Source organism: Zosterops lateralis, assembly GCF_965231275.1.
Source record: "Zosterops lateralis genome assembly, chromosome: 17".
Classification (NCBI taxonomy): Eukaryota; Metazoa; Chordata; class Aves; order Passeriformes; family Zosteropidae; genus Zosterops; species Zosterops lateralis.
In genome coordinates this window covers 3,252,163-3,272,487 of record NC_139777.1, presented here as the reverse complement: position 1 = coordinate 3,272,487, position 20,325 = coordinate 3,252,163, and the positions used below count along the sequence as shown (strand labels likewise).

General features: G+C 41.5%; 1 protein-coding gene across 2 annotated transcripts; it reads right to left on the bottom strand.

Annotated features, from left to right (window-relative positions):
• Window positions 1–325: 325 nt before the first annotated feature.
• On the bottom strand, window positions 326–19,936 carry BCL7A (BAF chromatin remodeling complex subunit BCL7A). 2 transcript variants are annotated; one of them, XM_083873948.1, is made up of 7 exons: window positions 19,807–19,914; window positions 15,668–15,776; window positions 12,032–12,113; window positions 9,303–9,399; window positions 7,272–7,439; window positions 4,447–4,568; window positions 326–3,602 (listed from the first exon to the last, which is right to left on the bottom strand). In XM_083873948.1, the coding sequence occupies exons 2-7, from the start codon at window positions 15,700–15,702 to the stop codon at window positions 3,531–3,533; spliced, it is 576 nt and encodes a 191-aa protein (XP_083730074.1). In that variant the 5' UTR covers window positions 15,703–15,776; window positions 19,807–19,914; the 3' UTR covers window positions 326–3,530. The 2 variants fall into 2 exon arrangements, with proteins under 2 accessions (XP_083730074.1, XP_083730073.1); XM_083873947.1 differs by lacking the exon at window positions 15,668–15,776 and having other exon boundaries at window positions 19,807–19,936.
• Window positions 19,937–20,325: the final 389 nt, after the last annotated feature.

Genomic DNA, 20,325 nt, shown 5'->3' with positions numbered 1-20,325 from the left:
TACAAACCATAACTACCGATGGAATAAATAAGTGAAAAATTATACTGCTGTACAACACACACACACACAAATCATAAGATGGAAAACGATTAGGTATTGAAGAAAACAAAAATTCTTTACACCTTCTAACAGGCCCTTAGATATAAAGAACATTCCAAAACATGACAATGTTTATGTATGAAGATAGCCACCCAAAACCGATATTTTATACTGCCTTGTTGATTTTTTTGTTGTTGTTGTTATTGTTGTTTTGTAAGTGCCAGCACTTTTTGGAATGTTTAACAACTACTTTCCCAAGCATAAAAATTCCAAGGAATAGTTCTGCTATAAAATGTTTGGCTGAGTAAATCGATTATCCGGAAGGCCTTCCCACGTGTTCCACAAACTCAGCTAAATTACTTGCTTGCTTCTAGTTTATTTTTTTTTTCTTTTTTTTTTTTCCATGTTTTTTGTTAATTTATTTTATTTATTTATTTGTAACTGAAGCTCCAACATTCAGCATTGTAGCAAGGAAGCACTTCTTGATATTTGCACTATTTCTAAAACATCAGCTGCATGAGAACTTTCAGTCATCTTGAAAAAAATTACATCTCTCCTCCTGCTCCACCTCTCAAATGCTTTCAATAAACCCTTTTACAGTGAGTTCATAAAACAAGTTTTGGGTAGAGATAGGTCCAAGCCAAAAAAAGCTGGATTTAGATCTGGTTTCCAACCTCAGGTGGATTTGAATTCCATGTTCTGGTTTGGTCCCATCTGTACTTTCTGGCATTAAAATGTGTTCAATCACATCCGTTGGCCCATAAATGTTATCAGGCACTTCAAAAAAAGACTAATAACAGTCTTATACACTATTTTGGATTTCTTCATACCAGATAATGTCAAAGTCTCTTCCCTCAGAGACTGACAATAACAGGTCTAAGGAACCCAAATCTATCTGCTTGTTCAGTTGTCTGTTGTCACTAGAATCTCTGGTTAAAATAAAAGATCTGAATGCATTCTGTAGAAGCTGTAAATAAAGGATTTCTACCTCAGAAATAAAGCCTCTAGGAAGATGGTTATGATGCCTTGTCTCGTTAGCCACAGAACAATGAACAGTTCTGAGCAGAAGCCACAGGAGAGAAAAGGAAGTTTGTAATTAAACCTGTTGATGTCAATAATGCCAATAAATGCTTCTATCTAATGAAAAATTTGAGGTATTTTTAGTGCTATTTATATATTTTATTTCTTCCTAAAGTACAGGAATTAGTTCCTAAATGAAAAGTCTATTTACTCCCTTGGAAACATCTACAAAATGAAAATTAAAAACTTGCTGTGATGCACCTGAAAAGAGGGATTAGTAAACACGACTACTTGTCAAAGGTGGCATCAATTTGTTTTGTTTTAGCATTAACGAAAAATTAGTAAATCAAAAATATTTAGAAGTTTGAATCTTTCTAGATTTGCCCATTTAATATATCAATAGAACTTCTCACAAAATATCACTTAAATCTGAATGTAATATACATACAAATCAATTGTCATGGACCAGTTATCCACATTTTAGGCATACACACAATTCAAGAGAGAATTCTACCGTTTCATTGCATATATTGTGCAAATTCAGTTTTTAGCTCCTCATTTCCTTATTTTCAGAATGTTAATGGACTTCATGATCAGACCAGAAATCCTAAAATCCTATTAGGGAGCACGCTGTTTTCATGAATGATTTGCAATCAAAATTTTATTCAGTTAAAATCCAAAATGTTTTATTTCAACATAAAGGAAGAGTTGAGTGTCATAGGTTATTTGGGGTTCAATCCTACAAACATCTTACGGAAGGTCAGTATTGGCTCCCCACTCCTCCCTCCCCTTCTCCCTCCCCCCAGTTCCTTATAATTTTTCCTAATAAAGTGGTAATTGCAAACTTAATGCAGTAGTCTAAGTGCAAGCCATTTTCACTGTTGGAGAATTCAGACCTAAATAAGCTTCACAAAGACCTAATTTATGAAAAAACATTATCAACTGGAAGCAACTTCTTTTTTTTTTTTTTTTTTCGTCTAAAAAAGTATTTACAGTTTTTTCAGCTTTACAAACTACACGCCACCATTTCCAGAGCTGTGAGATGGTGTTTTAAATTCCAAGTTCCATCTCTTACGCCAGGAGAAGACAGAGCAAGGGCCTGACCCAGCAGCATGGATGGACACATGGATGGGTGTGTGTGCATGGAAGTGGGAGATCAGCGGTTCCACCAACACCGGGCGTTTATTCCCTGGAAGTACAAAGCCCACTGGAAGACCAGGACCCTCGTGACCTGATGGCAGATGGTTCCACACTTCTGCTTGCCAGGAATTTGAGGGGAAGCTGCACCTACCTTGTGCCTTTTTCCATTAGTTATTTAGCGTAAGCACACTTCAACGTTAATTGGAAAAGAAGGAACATTCCTAACTGGAGTTAGGAACTGGACTATGGAAACAACAAGGCTTATTTACAAGACTTGCTGAAAGAGAAAAAGGAAACCCCCTCCCACCCCCCCAATACAGTATTTTCCTGGAACATAGAAGTAAACATCTCATAGTGAAACAGTACAATGAAATCCAGTTCAGTGAAAACATGATATCAAAAAAGACCAATTGAAAATAAACTCACTGTGCATCAATCCCTTTGATCCTATTTATGTACATAGTGGAACTTTCCTGTAAAGCAAGTTGTACCCAGTACAGAGATCTGGACCTAATACGTAAGTATTTTAAGTGCCTGTGTTATAATATCTATTCAGATCTGGACTATAAATGGCAAACAGATCATGTTAACTTCTGATGAAGTTAAGTATTTAGAAGACCAAATTTACAGTTGCGAATGCCATGCATTCAATAAAAGATCTCCACTATAGCTGCTAAAATAAAGTATCAAGCTCCTTTTTCTCCTTGGACTCCAAGAGTGAAAATGGCTTCCTGATTTGTAGTTGTTTAAAAATTTAAGCACCAGGGATTTAAAACTTAAAAACGAAACAAAAGCCCCAAACAAAAAAAGAAAAAAAAAAGCCCTACTACATGGCATTATGCAAACATAGGCCACTTTGCAAAGGAGACAGTTGCAAAACAACTTTTAAAAGTTAGCACTGTTTTCAGAACACAAGGCACAAAACAAAAGCAGACATCACGCCAGAACAATGAACTTCACATGAAAACTAATACCTGACCTGTACCATCCTTAAATATCTTACAATGTTAAATAGAGAAATGAAAAAAAAAAATACAGCAGCAACATAATTGTAATTTTGACTTTAGAAACAGTGCGTAGACCCCTCCTGAGTTGTTTACTCCAACCATTTCAGAGACAGTAACTTAAAAGTTCTCAATGTTTGTTTCACAGGAAAAAGTTTTCAGTGTCTGAGAAGTTAAACCTTTGTTAGGCTTTCTTGGATTTTTGCTTGGTAACTTGAAAAGTTAGGAGTTCTGTCCTCATCCAAGAGAAGATGCTTAAGTAAGGTTGTTCTATAATTAAGCCCACTGATGTACCTTACATAAAAACTGACCAGAAAAATCTATAGTCTAAATCTCTTCAACATTTTGTTGGGAAGCTTCTACTTTCATCTTTTTAGAAGGTGGCACTCCTTCAGAGTCCTTAATGAGGGGAAAAAGAAAAACAGCCACGTTATCATTGCACTGAAGTTCAAGCACCATAAACATCAAACAAAAAGCACCAACAAATTCCCCAGAGTATGACACGTCCCAGACAAATCATCCCTGGATGCCACAACATGTCCCAGTGCTGCCTTAAATCACTCCTCTACTTACATCTTACCTCAACATCTTTGCACTTGTTGTCATCTACAAAGGGCAAAATTCTAGTTCCAGGCTGATACCCACAGTGAATATTCCAAGGAACAGCCTCGATGGGGAGTGCACTGAAACTGAGGCCCCACAAAAAAAACAGGAGGAGCAGGGCTCTGCCTGAGGATTTGGAGACTTGTCCTGCCCTGAGAAGGGCACAACTGCAAGGATAATTTCTTCCTCCCATCCATCCACCCAGAATTTTTCAGTGTTTCAGTGAGTAAACACCCAAGCATCCACAAATTAACTAACTCTCCTAACTGCCATAAGCATTTACCTTTATAGAAGGTGTTTTACTTCTGAATGGTCCTCAAAGAGTCCAGGAGGTTTGTTCCAAGCAATTTATTAATGTAATTTGTTAATATTCACTTAAAAACATGGTCTGGTTTAAGAAACCAAGAAATTCATCAGACCAATCTGATTCTACTGTTCCAATTCTGTGAGATTCAAGCAGCCTGGATCACAACCTGGATCACAAAACCAGGTCCAGGCACATTTAATACTCTACAGCTGCTTTACTGTCATCACTTTGGAAATTAACAGAAATATACAACAATCCTCCTTATATTTGCTTTTAAGTAAAAATAAACTTTTCCAAGATCCATGCAATCAGACTATTGCACTTAAAAGTTACCTGAGAGTTTTTAGATGCCTCTGTAATTAAATCATTTTCTCCAGAGGACTGAATTTCTGCTTTCTCTGAACTATTCATGGAATTTTCCATTGAAGACTGTGAATTCTGTTCATCAGAGGTATCTGAAATGGCAAGGAATAATTCTAAACAAACAAAATGAAAGCTTTCAGCAGGAGCTTTCCAGGATGTCTTCCCATCAGCAACGTCCCCAGCACATCACATTGTAACCATTAATGAAAATACACATAACAAGTGTAGGAATATGATGAATTAAGCTCGAACTCCAGGATCACAATCTAGCTGCTGCCTGAGCTTTTCCTTCCTGCTGCTGGAGCACAGACCCTGGGATCAGACCCTAGAGGGAGCCAAGCTCCTGCACAGCCTCAAACAGGATGTCAGAGCCCTCAGAAAACGAGTCTGGACTGAAGGGAACTCCTTCAAAACAGAAGGAAAAGGCTGAATTGTTAAAACAAATGGATCTAAAAACCTAAGCAGAGAGAATAAAGTCACCTGAATCAAAATTCAGCCATATATTTTAAATCCATTTTTTTGCTCGATACTACATTTGAGATAGAATTTAGAAATTCAGCTAATGAGCTTAACCACTAAAATTTTCATTCTGGTGGTCAGGTGTGAAGAAGTCCTCCAGCCTGTTATAGCTGTTACTTGCTTCCAGCTTTCACTGGGTTTTGGTTTTGGTTGGGGTTTTTTTGGTTGGTTGGTTGGGGTTTTTTTTGTGGTTGGGTTTTTTTGTTTGTTTGTTTGCTTTGTGGTTTGGTTTGGATTTTTTGGGGTTTTTTTTTGTTGGTTGGTTGTTTTTTTAAACCTTTCTCTCTCACAAAACAAGACTTACAGAAGACTCAAAGTTAAAGCACTCATTTATTTTAACAGGGAACAAGGGCATGTAAAATGCAATCCTAGATCCCTGACCCACAGATTATATTAATTTATTCCATAAGAAGAAAAATGCAAGATCAAACAAAATTTCTGGACAGCTTTGGTTAATGAAGATGCCATAACCAATGAATAATGGCTATTTTTGTGGTGTACTGTATAGAAAACATCACAAGCATTTCTGAATTCAAGACAAAGTGACGCCCATTGCAAGGATCTCAAAGATCACATTCAGCCAGCTCGGGCAGAATCCTCTTCCTGTCCCTGTCTCACCAGAAAAGCATCTTCATGCTGATAAAGAAACAAGTCCCAAGAGTCCAAAGGAATCTGAGTTTTGATTTTTGCTGTGTATCTCTCAGCCCTCACTGAGCTGAGGAGCTCTCAGCCATGTGCCCATCTCCCCCTGACAAAGCCCCAACTCGTCTCCTCTGCTCTCTCCCAGCTGCTCCTGATGGAACACTCAGCCTGCTGCTGATCTTTGGGATCCATACCTTAAACCACCAAGCCTCAAGCTATTCCAATGCCTGCAGGACTTGTTCACACAGCAGAATGCTTTGCATCCACCTGTTTTGTTTAAGAATTCCTCATTAAGCATTGCTGACCACACCAAGTGGCTTACAGGAACCTCCCTGACTTCAGTGGAGTAACATGAGATATAGACATGCAAGGTCATTAACCCTGTCCAGCTGAATAATGTCCCAATTGCAGGGCTCTGACTGATCACGACAAGGTAGATAAATGTTTAATAAATCATTTAACATGGCGTTTAATCAAGTGAAAACCCCCTGCATTAATAACAGGTATTTTTTGCCATTATGTCTCCCTTTCATTTTACAATAACTGGCTCTTGGAACTGATCCAGAGGAGTTGGTATGATTTTCCCTGAAACTAAATTTAACCAGGAGAACATGCATGCAATGTAACAGCTTCACATTAGCAGGCTCAGACAATATTAGACTGAGGAGTAAGTCCTTACTGTTTACTGTGGCCAAATATGCAAGTGGAGACACTCTTTGAAGGAAACGGTGCTCTGATTTATTCCAATTTGGTGATGGTTCTGTTGTCAAATTTTAACCCCAGTTACCAATGACAGCATTTAACATATTTAACCACTCTGGCATTACCAAGATAAAAGTTCTAAATTTAAATTGGTCAGTGGATCTGCTGAGTGAAGAACTAAATCAGGAGGGCGTAATTTAATTGCTTTGGTATGGGAAGAATTCCACAACCAAATGGTTAGAATGGTGTTAAGGACATCTTTTATCTGTTATAATAGGACAAAGAAAGTTATCTTTCCAAGAATATAAATACAGAGCATGTTTCAATTACCCAAAATATCATTTAAAGAGTGAGGTTCAGAACAATCCCTTAACCCACATGTATTTTTAGTCTGTCCACAACTGCAATAGAATCTTGTAATGCTTTTAGAAAATTAGGACAGAATTCAGAGCTAGCTTTTGAATAAAGAGCTAGCAGGGTTAAAAGAAAGCTTGCATTATAATTTATACAATTTTAAAAAGTACTTTCAAAGTATCTCACCTCTATTTTACTGTCACACTAGGGCATACACTTCCAGAGACCTACACAAACTAATATCTTCCAGGACTTGTGTGATTACATGGTAGCAGCCATTTCAAAGATGATTTTAAATTATTTCTTCTTTTAAGACTGAGATTTAAAAGCAACAAACCAGTATTTTGTTTATTTCTCTCTGAAAAGATCCCTGAATGTCAGTGTGACCTTTCCAGTTGTATGAAAGATCACCAGTAGGTCAGAGAAATTGTGGTCCATTTTCACATAAATGCCGAGAATTCAGAAAACATCTCTTTCAAATTGTTATTTTCCAGTTCTTAAAGTGAGTAAGCAAATAAATAACACACCAAAGGATAACTTTTTTTTTGTTTGGCTTTCAAATGGCCCTCCCAGCTCACCTTCTGAACCAGGCTGCTCCTTTGCCTCTGCCTGAGTTTCGTCAGACTTGACTTCAGTGCCGTCTGCTTGTGTTGCCAAGTTCTGCTCTGGTGCTGGACTGGAATTACTGCTGTTTTCCTGTTTTATTGGGGAAGCATCAGCTATTGAACTCTGGTTGCTATTGTCATCTGTTGAACAGAAGAATGAAAACCAACGAGGTTTGATTTGACAAGATACAAAGCACAGCTTAATTCTTCCATATTATTCCCTGGTAACATATGATATAATTTAGCTCATTAGGAATTGAGTCAAATCATTTAAATTCACATTACACATCCAACTTTTTTCCACACCAGTCTATGGAGTTTTCAAGCAGTTACTAAAAATCTAATTCTAACTGATTTTAGACATTAAAACAAAGAGTGTTTTCCTCAGATCTGATCCAAAATAACCCATAATTTTGTAATATGAGTAAAGTAGATCAACCAAAGTGGCAATCTCATGTAACACAGGGCTAAGTAAGTTCATGCTGCAGATTTACAAATACTCATCACTCCAATGTTCAGATAAGCAGATATTTTTTAAACTGAGTCCTGAAGGTCACAAAAACCCAAACTAACCCAAAACCCCCTTCAAGGTGAAATGTGACATCCAGTCCCAATATCAACAGTTTCTTAGTGATAATTGTCCAGAAAATTCTCTAGCCCTCAAAGACTTGGATCACAGTAATCTTCTGCAGCACAGATCTGTAGCTGACAGGAAATATTCTGCCTGTGCCCTCTCCCTGTGATAGTGGTTTAAGTAGCTCAGATGTTATTTTACAGATAGCACTGGGGTGCAACTTCCTTAGCCAGACTAACATCCAGGGATAACCAAGGGGGAAGTTCCCGCTCCCTAAAGAAAACCAACCTTGCAAAATATTATGGATTAAATTACTAGAATACAAGTCAATCCACCTCACTCTGCATCTGTACAACCATTACATCCAAAGGACTTCAGGAACACAGAGCTGCTGCTGAGACCACCTCTCTCCAGAGCAGCCTGAAGTCAATTCAGATTAAATGTATCACAAAACTGTACAGTGTGAAATTGTACACTTAAAAACACAGGTGATAAATGATAAAAAAAGCAAGTAGTACATTTACCTCATAGATGGGAAAATCAAGACTTAAAAAAATTACATTATCTGACCAAAGTAAAAGTTAGAAGGTTTGAAACAGAAGAAAAACAAATCCAGATCTGCCAAACCCCTGCTCACTCCTTTAACTGCAAGACCACACTTGCTGTCAGCACTGCAAAAAGCAACCATGAGGCAACACAAATGCAAATAAAACTGGAATTAAAAATTTACAGCCCACTAAAAAGTGATCCTCTCTTATCAGCTTGAACAGTGCTGCATTCTCAGCCATAATTGTTATCCAAACACCCAGAAGGTAAAAACCTGAAGCAGAGCTGAGCTGTGCAAACTGCTCTGTAATAAACACCAGGCTAACACTCAAAAGTCACATTAAAAAAAAAAATTAAGGTGAAATAAAATTGACCTCATAGTGCCTTACTGCCAAACATAAAATGTTTTCTTGAGCAGTTAATTTCATCAAGCTGCAGCAGAAGGAAGGCACCATAGAACCAGAGCTTGCTTTCTTGGCTCTTGCAGAATTCTCTTGACCTTAATCAGTAAGAGAGTTAATAAGTAAAAAACCTGCCTAAATTATAGTAGGTCCCACTGAAGCTTTGGGGGATTTTTGGTTCTTCAAGCAGCAAACTCTGTTGAGGTATTACTCTACCTGAGTGCAGCGCTTGTCTAATTTTATTTTTATATTTAGCTCCACTAACAATTTTTTCCCTTACACTCATAGCCCAAATATAAGTGGCATTTAAACAACTGTCAGTAGATCCACAGAAGAGAAGTCCAAGGTATCAAGTGAGTATCTGATGGTGCTTTTCACTTTTATTCAAGTCCAGGCATAGGAGCAGTGGAGAATCTGAGGTTGCTGGTTTACACTTTCACAGCAGTGTCAGAGGGGAACTGGGTCTGACCTTCTCCCACTCACCATGCATGTCCATCATCCCTGGAGAGGAGCTGTTCTCTGGAGTGGTCACTTCAGAGCCACATTTTTCATCTTTGCCCTTTTTCTTATTCTTATTTTTCTGCAAAACAAAAGGCACCACACACAAATGAGACCACGGCCATGCAGAGAAATCCACGTTGCTGTGTAAAACCCTCCCCACTCAGCACTCAAGTGAAACCTCCTCCTCCTCTACAACTAATGCTGTTTCTTCATTAAAACTGAAAGATGGATTAACAAAGATCAGATTGACCTAAACAAAACCTGAGAGTCCTGTGTGAGCTGTGGGTCCCAACCTGCTCCCAGCCCACAAGGATGAAAACAAAGAAGGGACCATGGCATCCATCACGTGGGGAATCTGTGCCTGCTAAGGGATGCAGCATTTGCAATTAGGAGGTGACGTAATCAGTCTCACAGGAAAAAGAGACAGCTGCACTGCTTTTGGAGATCCTGCCTGCTGAGGAGACAATTAAAAGCCTGACTCCAGGAAGAATCCTCTCAGCCCATCCTTTAGGACAGAGACCGTCCTCCAATGAGGGAAGAAACCGAACCACAATCAAATATTGTCTAAGACTGCAGAAGAAATTCAACAAGTGATATCTGGAGAGACTTTTTTATCTATTTTAAACAGATTATAAAGCTTATTTCTAAACTATTTTTGCTTAGAAAAGCCAGATTTTACTTGCTGATGTATGAAACAGAGGTGAGAGCACATGGAGTTCTTTACCTTTTCAAAATGAAAGGTCAGAGGGGTCATGATCTTTCTCAGGTTTGGTCTTGTTGTTTTTTAAAGATAAAAAGGACACTTGCCACAAAAGAAACACTGAAAGTGACTGTAAGCAATTTAAGATGACAGGTGTTTTTTAAAGAGGCTTAACCATCTAAGTGGTGAGGTTCCAGAAGAGCCCTCCACAACAAGGAAGAGCCAAGCTAATTGTAGTGCAGAGAAATGTCAAAGTGTCTAAGGAGAAACACGTGAGGGGGGAAGTAATTGAATTTCTGTTCACCAAAATCAAAGCAACTTCCATTTGAAATAGGGAAGGCATCATTCTCCTGTTTTAGTGAAAAGCAAATATACTGTCTAGTCCTTCAGAGTGGATGAAAGTGGATATAAAAGAATGTCCACAACAAAATTTATTAGACAAAATTATCCCTACCTGGTATTTTTTGTTAAAATATATGTGCTTGTCTTATTTGTGAGAACTTCCAGGGCAACAGGACAGAAACCTTGCCTGCAACAACTGCAGCTGCACATCAGCCTCTACTTGAAATAAAAAGAAATTACTGTAGGACACCAGTGTAACTGGTCTTAAACAAGTGTCCCAATTTCAGCAAATGTGGAGCCTCAACCTAGAGATGATGGCTTAGAAAACACAATTAAACTCTGCACATAGAAACCATTATATAAACCCATTCTTCATAATAGAGAACTTGACTTTGGGTAGCAGTGACCTTGAAAATTCCCCCAGAAGCTCACGTAGAAATTCTGTTTCCAAGTCTCACAGCACCCGTCCTGCAGGCACAGCTGAACACCAGGAAAACAACTGCCAGAAGCCCTGAGCCTAAAAATCCTAAACCCTGCACTCCCTCTCACATGGATAGCACAATATTCCCCCACTATGTACTACAAATAATAACATGAAGACCAAACATTTGACAACTAGAAAGAATGGACAGGTTTCCCAATTCCCAAGGGGTAATTTCAGAGATGCTACCCAAGCACTGGAAGAACCCCTGAGGTTTGCCACAACTCTGATAGTCCCTGAAATCTGTGGGGCAACCAAAGCTCAGAAAGAAACCAACTCAGTTAAAGCAATCTTAATTTTAAAAATAGCTCTTAAATTTGGAGCCTGAGTAAGACAAGGTCATCACAATGTCTTGTCTGAAAAACCAGCATCTTACACATCTATGAATATAGAAGTTTTCTTCCAATTAGGCTTTCACTCGTATTTCAGGTGAAGTAAAAGCACTTGACAGCCCAAGGAAAGAGTAAGGAAAGGAAAGAGTATCAAACTTAGGATACATTTTCTATTGTGTCATTAATTTACTGGGGTACCATGGGTTAGTGCTCTTCTCTATCACAGTATTACAATTTATAAGATGAGAACAACGATCATTTTAAAAACCAATTTGTAAATCCTATTGACTTTGATTTTGATACTTATTTTTACATCACACAAATAGTGCACACAACATAAACAGGATGCACAGACAGAACATTTATCAAGAGAAAACACACATGACAACAGAAGCATGTGTTGCTGTATTATTATCCACAGGCTATTCCTACACTCATGTCAGTGTTTTCCACCTACTTTTGAGCAAAACAGCAGTGATGCACACATAGAATATCCTCTCTGCCAAGTTCCAAACCAGCTACTTGCTTTAAATCACCAGGAAGAAGGAGGGGAAAAATAATCCACGTCATAACTTTCCCTCCCTGCCTTCCAGTTGGTTAGAGAAAGGTGTCAAACTCAGTTTCAGCTGTATGTTTAACAGTTATCTGAAAACTGATCCCAGCTGACTCCAGGGAAACTGTCACACACTCACCCATCAACATCACTTGCTGTAGAGATCAACATCTCCCTGGAGCTTGCAAGACCCACACCAGTCTTAGCTTAAAGGCTCAACGAAAATCAAAGAATATTTCTCCCAACTTTGCCTAAACAGGAGCATCTACAGCTGGAAAAAGCAAGATACTGCAGTATACTTACATCATCCACTTTAGGCTCTGTTACTGGTACCCATTTGTAAATCCTTAGGGATGTGTCGCCAACTGTCACCCACTTCTTCTCCCTACAAAATTACAATGCAGGAGAAGTTAAAACTTCAGATTCAGAAGAGAGTGATCTACTATTGTAAGATGTCAAGGATTTAAACAGGCTATTAAGTAGGATGATCTCTATTACAGCGTCTTTAGCACTGCATTGTGCAAATTGTTCTTTGCATTTCACAACTTGCTAGAGCACTGCTAACCTCCAGATTTCTCAGGGCTGTTACTTGACTGGGTGAGTAACTGCAGTAGCAGTAATAAGATCTGGATTAAAGATAAAGTTAAGAAGAACAGCAATTGAAAATGCAGATTTAATGCCTACAATTTTCACTTAGGTTTCTAGACAGCAGAAGAGGGTTTAGACAGACCAGTGGTGTTTTGATTGTCATGAAGCTGTTTAATGGGATTAGAAATCTAGATGCATTTTGACCATCTGAGGGTTTTATCTGGGGGGGGGGCAGAAATGTGCTGCTGGCAATTTAATGCTCACTCCACACCCCTGACAGACAGCTCTGCAATTCCAGCTCTGTAGGAACAACAGCCTCACGGGGAGCAATAGGTGCCGTGGGGCAGAATCCAGACTCTGGAGAGCCCAGCTCTGGGGAAAGGCAAGGCTGAGGCTACCAGAGAGGGGAAAGCACAACCTCGGGAAAACTGTGTGTGCAGAGCCTGCCAGCCGTGAGTGGTGACACTGACAAATGGTGAAGGGAATGTGGCTGCAGGGCGGCTCTGCCTGGGGGGCTCCCACCGCTGGGATGGAGGGGGATGCTGAGGGATGCGTTCCTTGAGCTCGGCACTTCAGGGATTTAAAAGAAGGTCCACAATGCCAGAGAAATTTCATCACGTTTCTGGGATCAGTTTTCAGGTCACAGATTACCACTGCTGGTTCCTGGCTTTGCAATGCAGCTCTGCAAATGGATCGATTAAAAGTTAACAACAAAGACCGATTCCATTAAATATTCAGGAACATCTGAAATTAATTTGGCATGAGATCTCAGCCTTTTTTTTTTTTTTTTTCTCCTCCTTCCCATAAACACATTTAAATAATAGATTTGGGATCCAGTTATAGATTAAAAAAATAAAACATGTTCTTTGCAGGATGGGAGAAGCTGGATGTGACTCCAAATATATATGTGATAGCTCCATTTTTAGAAAGAGCCTCCAGAATCAAAAGCAGCCACACTGTACAAATGTCACAAACATCCTCCTGACTATTTGTTTTAGCTACTAAAGCCAATCTTATATTTTCCCTTTAGAAGAGGCATTTTCCTGTTTAATTAAGTACAAAAGCAAAACTGAACTATATATGACTATTTGATACGTTTTGGCTCTGTCCATAATGATATTTTAATTGAAGTCTAAAACTATTTCAAATTAATTTCTTTCCCACTGCTCTTCATGGAGCAGTGTTCCCCCAATGTGTTTAGACACAGCCATTTGAGTACACTAGGTGGCTAAAGTATGTCAAAATCCAATTTCACTCTAATTTGGAGCTCTACATGCGATAAAAATGACAGTGGAGATGAGGGCATGTCAATAATGAGAGCATACTTAGTTGTGAAGAGATGATCATGATATAATTTGGGGTTTTTTTAAGGATACAAGACAAACTAGATTTATTTCTACTTAAGAAAACCTTTGAAATTACAGAAATAAAACCAGCTAGGGTTTTGTTTTGGGTGCGGGGAGAGGTGAATAAATGCTTTTTTTAAAAAAATCAAGATTTTAGTCTTTTCCTACAGCAAAATATTACTTAGAGATGCTGCACTGGAAAACCAAAAGTTCAAGATACCTGTTAGCATCTCAAAGCAGCCTCACACAGCATCTTCACTGGACAGACTGTAGAACACAGGAGGAAACCTATATTAGTAACTTTTTCCTTCTAGTATTAAAGTTAGCCCTGACATTTTAACTCTTCTGAGCTTTTTACCACTTTAAGTTTTGATAACCCTCAGCTCTAGGGATTTTTTAACTGATTTCAATACACAGTAATTCAGACAACAATGGGAATAAGAATATTTTGTGATGGAAGTACACCAACATCCCAGTCCTGCAAACACTTATGGCTAAAAAGAAAACTCAACATCACAGTGCTATTATGCAAATATTTTACATGTGTAAGTATTTACAGTATTAACAGTTCAAGACCGTGAAAGTATTAATAAGAAAAAAAGAAGACAACCTCCTCTGAAACTTAATAAAAGCATTGGCAGCACAAACACAAATTTGTTAACAAAGAAACGCAATGACTTTCAGACATTTAAGATCAACAGGGGAAAATAATTTCAAGATTTATGACATTCATTGCAAATTAAGCTTAGAATATTATCTGTAATACTTACTGCCTTACCATTTCAACACAAAATCCAAAACCTAAACAAGCAAACAAAAACCCCAAACCCACTCCTACTCTAAACACTCAACTTTTTCAATCTTTTGTGTAAAGACATCATCCCAACCTGATGATCAGGGACTTTCCTTTTCACTCAGTGAGAACTGACAATTCACTGATGCTGCCCATGGCAGCAAGTTTGGGAAATGCTGCACAAATCACAGAAGGTCCTCAATGCAGGAATAGGAATGAGGAATTCATGAACTCTCGTGCTCAGTCTGTTGTGAAACCTTAAATAGTTTCTTCACCTGTTTTCCTGTCTGCTGCACCCACCCACCCCAAGAGCCTGACCAGAATTCCACCCCCATCACTCAATTCCACCTTTGGTAAGTGATGACTGAGCAGTAGCTGTTATTGCACCATCCCCTGTTATTCTCTGTCAGTTGATGTCTATGTTGGATTGGAAAAGATGACTAATGAAACACCATGAACCTGACACTGTATCAGGCTAAAAATGTGGCAATTATCAACTTTACTTGTCCATGTCTAGCTGATAAACTCCACGGTTTTACAAAAAAAACCCTTTTGCCTGTATTCAAAGCTCTCCATGTTCCTCCATGAAGACTCAGGAGTAACAACAGAAAATGGCAAAACTGAAAATATACATAATAGTATCTTTTTGTTAAATCTTCCACACGGAAAAGTTTCTTCAATATTTTAAGTATAGTAAATTCAGAAACTAATCAGTGCAACAGAAACAAACCCTTACATTTATCTGGAATTGTGTAACAGCATTTTTAAATTCTGAACTATATCTGCACAGCATTTAAAGGACAGCCAAGGGTACAAAGGCTAACCCTTAGTACCAACACTTCTTCAGAGCTTATGCCTGAGGCATACTAATATTTCAGAACTTACATCATTATATCCTCAATTCCCCATTCTAAATAACCCAAGACTCTCAAATATATTTATACTTTGTTTAATAACACTAAAGCTCCACAGATGAACATCAGATTCCACATATAGAAGTAATCTACGGGCGAGCAAACACAACAGTGTATATTACACTTATACAGAAAGTGTCAAGGCAGCTTCTGCAGCAGCAGTGAGTGCCAGAAACGTTTGATGGCAGAGACACAGAAAGCCTTTACTGCCAATATATCACACAAGGAAAGGATTTCCCACTTGTCTGGCCTTTCCCCATGACTACCATTCATCACACACGGATTTGCTCCCACATACCCCATCTTCTGCTGGTGATCACGAAGTGACGTCATAATGCTGAATTTATCACATCACACTCACTTGCATTGCAACAGAGTTTGGTGAAAATCACAGAATTATGACCTCCCTGTGGGATCAAGCAAAAGAGAAAGGGGATGGGAAAGAATATGCCATTATTATACACAAAAAGTGCTGTCAGATGCACAGAAAATGATTTTTTTGAAGCGTAGGCTTGCTTTTCCGAGCACGCCTACTGCTGAGTAGATGTTTGTCTAGTGACTAACGTGAAGGAGCCCCAAACACACATGGTGTTTATTGACCAGGCTGCAAATACAATAAAATGCCATGCAGAGAGACTGGACAAGGACATGGGGTCACAGACACCCTCTCTCTGGGTTTATCTAAGTTCCCAAATGGGGACATGGCTTAAAGCAAGCCCTGCTTGGCTCCATGTGGCCACAAGCACCTTGCTCACAGCAGAGAGAACCACGGCTCACACATGCCAAAACTCTACCTGCAGCTTCCACTGAAGTCAGGGAGCATATCCTGGCTCAGAAAGAAATAATCACGAGCCAGAAAAAAGAAAGGTATAAAAATCCAAGCACGGCAACAGCATGTTTGGGCCACTACAGAACTCCAGTTCATTCCTGCACACACACTGGGTATTTTTACCTGAATTGCCACTATTTGAACTACAATCTTAGGAGAAAACCCAACACAGACTGGCTAAAGCAGGGAGGTGATCTAGGAGTAGCAAACAGCCTTTTTCCAAAGACATCATGGTTAAGAAGTTCTGTGTCATGACTCCTTCTCAGACTAAAAGTCTATTTGGAGAAGGAGGCATGAGCAGCAAAACCTGCAGAAGCTCAATCTCAGAGCATTACATACCACACAAAAGCATTTTAGCAAGTCTGAATGGAGACAGTGAACAGAAAAGCTACAGCAGCACTGCCTAGAAATCCTAAATAGCCACAGCTCACAATCCCAGTCAATGGGACCAGGTAACACAGCCCATGGGGACTTTTCCCCTCAGTTTTCTCAAAGTACTTTCACCAGTTGTTCACCTCTTCTTCCTAAGGTGTTATCACTACCCACAGATCAGGGTTTGATGGGTCAGAAAAAGGTCAAAGCACTCCTGAGAAATACTGCAATTCAAACAATACTGCAAGGCAACACAGTGGGATGTCCCCATTCCTGGTGTGTTCTCTAAAGCCAGGGTTACCTATCCCCACCAGGTATTCCACACCTCCATCCTTACATGTTTGCACAGCTGTCCTGAAGTCCAGCAGTGCTGTGTACCCATGGAAATTATTTCACTGCCTCCCAAGACATCCAACCACGTATGCTCTCCTCCTGTGCATTCCCTGTCCCTCAGTAGATGTCTGTACTTTTCTTCATTTAATAAATCAGACTTTGACAAAAAATAAGGGTGCCTTCAGTATTTTTCTAATGCTTTTAGAAACAATAGTTTTTGCCCCTCTCTTCTTGAGAGCCCACTTGGAATCTACATGCACCTATCAACCTTTAAAGACAAAAAAACAATCCTGCAGCATTCATGGAGACAAAATAATCTCAGAGGATGTTTTTAAAACAGACTGAGAGAACAATTTTAAGCACTGTTAAAAAAAAGGTAGAACTGTTCTCTTACAGTGGAAATTTAACATTTCTGCCACACAAACACAAGGCAACCATGTATTCTGTAAGCCACATGCTGCGTGTTTTCCAAAACAGATGCTCATTCACGAGGGTGGTTTAAACAAAGGAGATAAGGTTACAGTAATCTCAAGATAAAAACGTAACAACTTCTCTGTTTACTACTAAGTTCCAGCAATAACCAGCAGTGCCACGCGCTCTGTGAACAGACAGGGGACCTGCATCCAAGCCTGGCTGTCCAGGAACATTTATTTTTTTTGAGGAACCAAGTCTGCCCTGATGGAAGCTGCTTTCCAGCAGGTACATTCACACACGTGGCAGCTCAGGGATTCAGGAACACCAAAGTGCTGCACACACCTGCACAGGTGGATAATGCCTTGGATAAAGCCACTATTGGCTCAGATGAGTTCACAGCCTGATCTGTCTCCCTGCCCATCCTTGCTCCGAGCACACAAGTCTCACAAAACTCTGTCCTAGGAAATGCTGGACACAAGGTATTTTAATTTTCAGTGGCTGCATTTCCACAGAAGAGCTGTGGATGGCAACAAATTGCTCCTATTATGCAAATGAAGCTGCACACTTGGAAATTGCCGATGTGGCTCTTCTGAAGACGCAGGAATTGCTAGTGTGGAAAGTTCAATTTAACAAGCCAAGTCTTCTCAAAACACTGAAACCACAAAACACAGAATCTCTCCACCTAATTTCCCGTTGTATTCGACTGCAGGTGAGGGGAGAGTAACCATGAGATTCACTCTCAAAGTATGATTCCTTTAAAAATAAGAAAATTGCTTTATGTGAATACTTGTGAGGTGCACGCACAGAAAGTCGTATCAATACTTCTGACAATAATCAACAGAAACACTGTGTGACTGTACAGGAACTCTCCAAAGCAAGCTGCCTATTGTGAAGGTTAAAACGTAGAGAAATCTATTTATACCATAAGATTTCTGTTTTACAGAAAGAGCCATAGCAACTGGCATGATGGCACAGAGTCCTTGCCAAGGGAAAAAAAAAAATGAGGTATTTTGTTGAATGGCCAAGCTTCTGTCTCTACTCCTCTCTGAATTCCACAAACCAGGATTCAAACAGAGCGTGCTGCGCTCATGAATGAAATACCTACAGAGAGAACAGTCCCACACACCCAACCACGCTCGGGCTGGAACAAAAGTCCTGTCACACCGCTGGCACATTGTCCTGACCCTCCAAAGCCGGCCCAGCAGTCAGCAAACTGCACTTAAAAACAACACCCGAGTGGAAGAGAGTTCCTGAAAGCACCCGAGCTGGGGCTGCTCCTGTTCCCTGCACAAAGGCTGGATTCTCTGGAACCCCCATCCCATCACTGGACACACATCCCGGTTCTTTGTCCGGCTCAAAGGGACATTCGTGTGCTCAAAGCCATTTAAAACTTAACAATCCATCTCACCCTAATAACGAACACACGTTCAATTCTGTATTTTGCTCTTTTTTCTTTTTTTTTTAAGGAAAACAAAGCGTTATCTGAGGAGGACAATAGAAATGCCCCCTCGATTTCAAAGCTTCAAACTGAGCTGAGCGATGCACGGTAACAACAACGCAAGGGATTTCCCCGTGGATTTCAAACGTTTAGAGAGAAAGTATTTCAAGATACGTGCACAGAGAACGCTGAACAGTCAGCCAACTTGCTGGGAAGAAAGATTCACTCCTGAGTCACACCGGCACCGCTCTTTATGCCATCCCAAAGCCCCGGGCCGACCATGCCGAGCACGGCGGCGGCTTTGCTGTATTGTTTAAACACCTCGTGCGGGTTTTTCTAACAAAAGGGGGAAAAAAAAGACAAAAGCGGAGAAATGCCAACACGCGTTGAAGGCCTAACAAAAGGGACTTATTTCACACGGGGTATAACCTTTAATTTTACGGTTTAAGAGAGGTTCCAGGGGCAGTTTCGCGCTCTCTCCCGGAGCGTCGGTGGGAGACGCTTTTACGCGCAAAACCCCGGGAACTTGAGGTGAAATCAACCCATAAACAAGCAACGACAAAAAAATAAACTCTCGGGAGCTTCACATGGGGGTATTCTTAACGTGTTTTCTTTTTTTTTTTTTTTTTTTTTGTCCAGACCACTTCTCCGAGCGCTATTTCCCCCCGGCAGAGCGGGCGGAGGAGGCACCCCGGGCCCGCTCCGGGGCCCTTTGTAGCGGCCGCAGGCGGGAGGCGCCCGGCCCGGCCCGGCCCCGCCGCCCGCCCAAGCCCGAGGCGCCCGGCCCGGGACCCGCGGCGAGGAACGGCGGGCCGGGCTCGGCGGGGAGCGGCGAGGGGCGGCGGGGAGGGGGCTCGGCCGCACAATGGAGCCGCCTCTCGCCCTCACACGCCGCCGCCGCCTTCATGTGACTCGCCGGAGCGAAATGGCTGCTGGGTGCCGCCGGCTCCCCGCCCCCCGCGGCCGCCGGCGAGCCCCGGACCCGCGCGGGGCCGGAGCGGGGCTCGGGGAGACGCGGGCGCGGGGTCCCGGCGCGGCGCGGCCCGCTCACCATTTGCGCACTTTCTCGATGGCCGCCATCACCCGCTTGATATCATCCTTCGCCCGGCTCCGGGTCTCGGCCCTCACCGACCGGCCCGACATGCTGCTGAGGGGGGGGAAAGGGGGGGCTCGGCGGGGAACGCGGCGCTCGGCGCGGCCGGGGCGGCTCGGTCCGTGTGTCGGGGCGGCCGCCCGCACAATGCCGGGGCTGCGCGGGGCTCGGCACGGCTGCGCTCGGCGGCTCCGCTCGGCTCCGCCCGCTCGCCCTCCTTCCCTCCCGCCCGCCCGCTCGGCGGGGCCGCGCTCTGCGCATGCGCGGGGCTGGCGGGGAGGGGAGGGGCCGTGAGGGGACGGCGGGTGGCGGGAAGAGCGGCCGCGCCGTGAGGGAGGAGAGAGAGCGGGATCGGGTTCCCGGTGTGGGTATCGGGGCTGAGGGGACACCGCGGGGACAGCGAGCCGCCCCCGGAGGGGATCTGCCGAGGAGAACCCGGAGGCGGCCGCCGCTTCCAGAATTCCCGTCGCTGGTTTT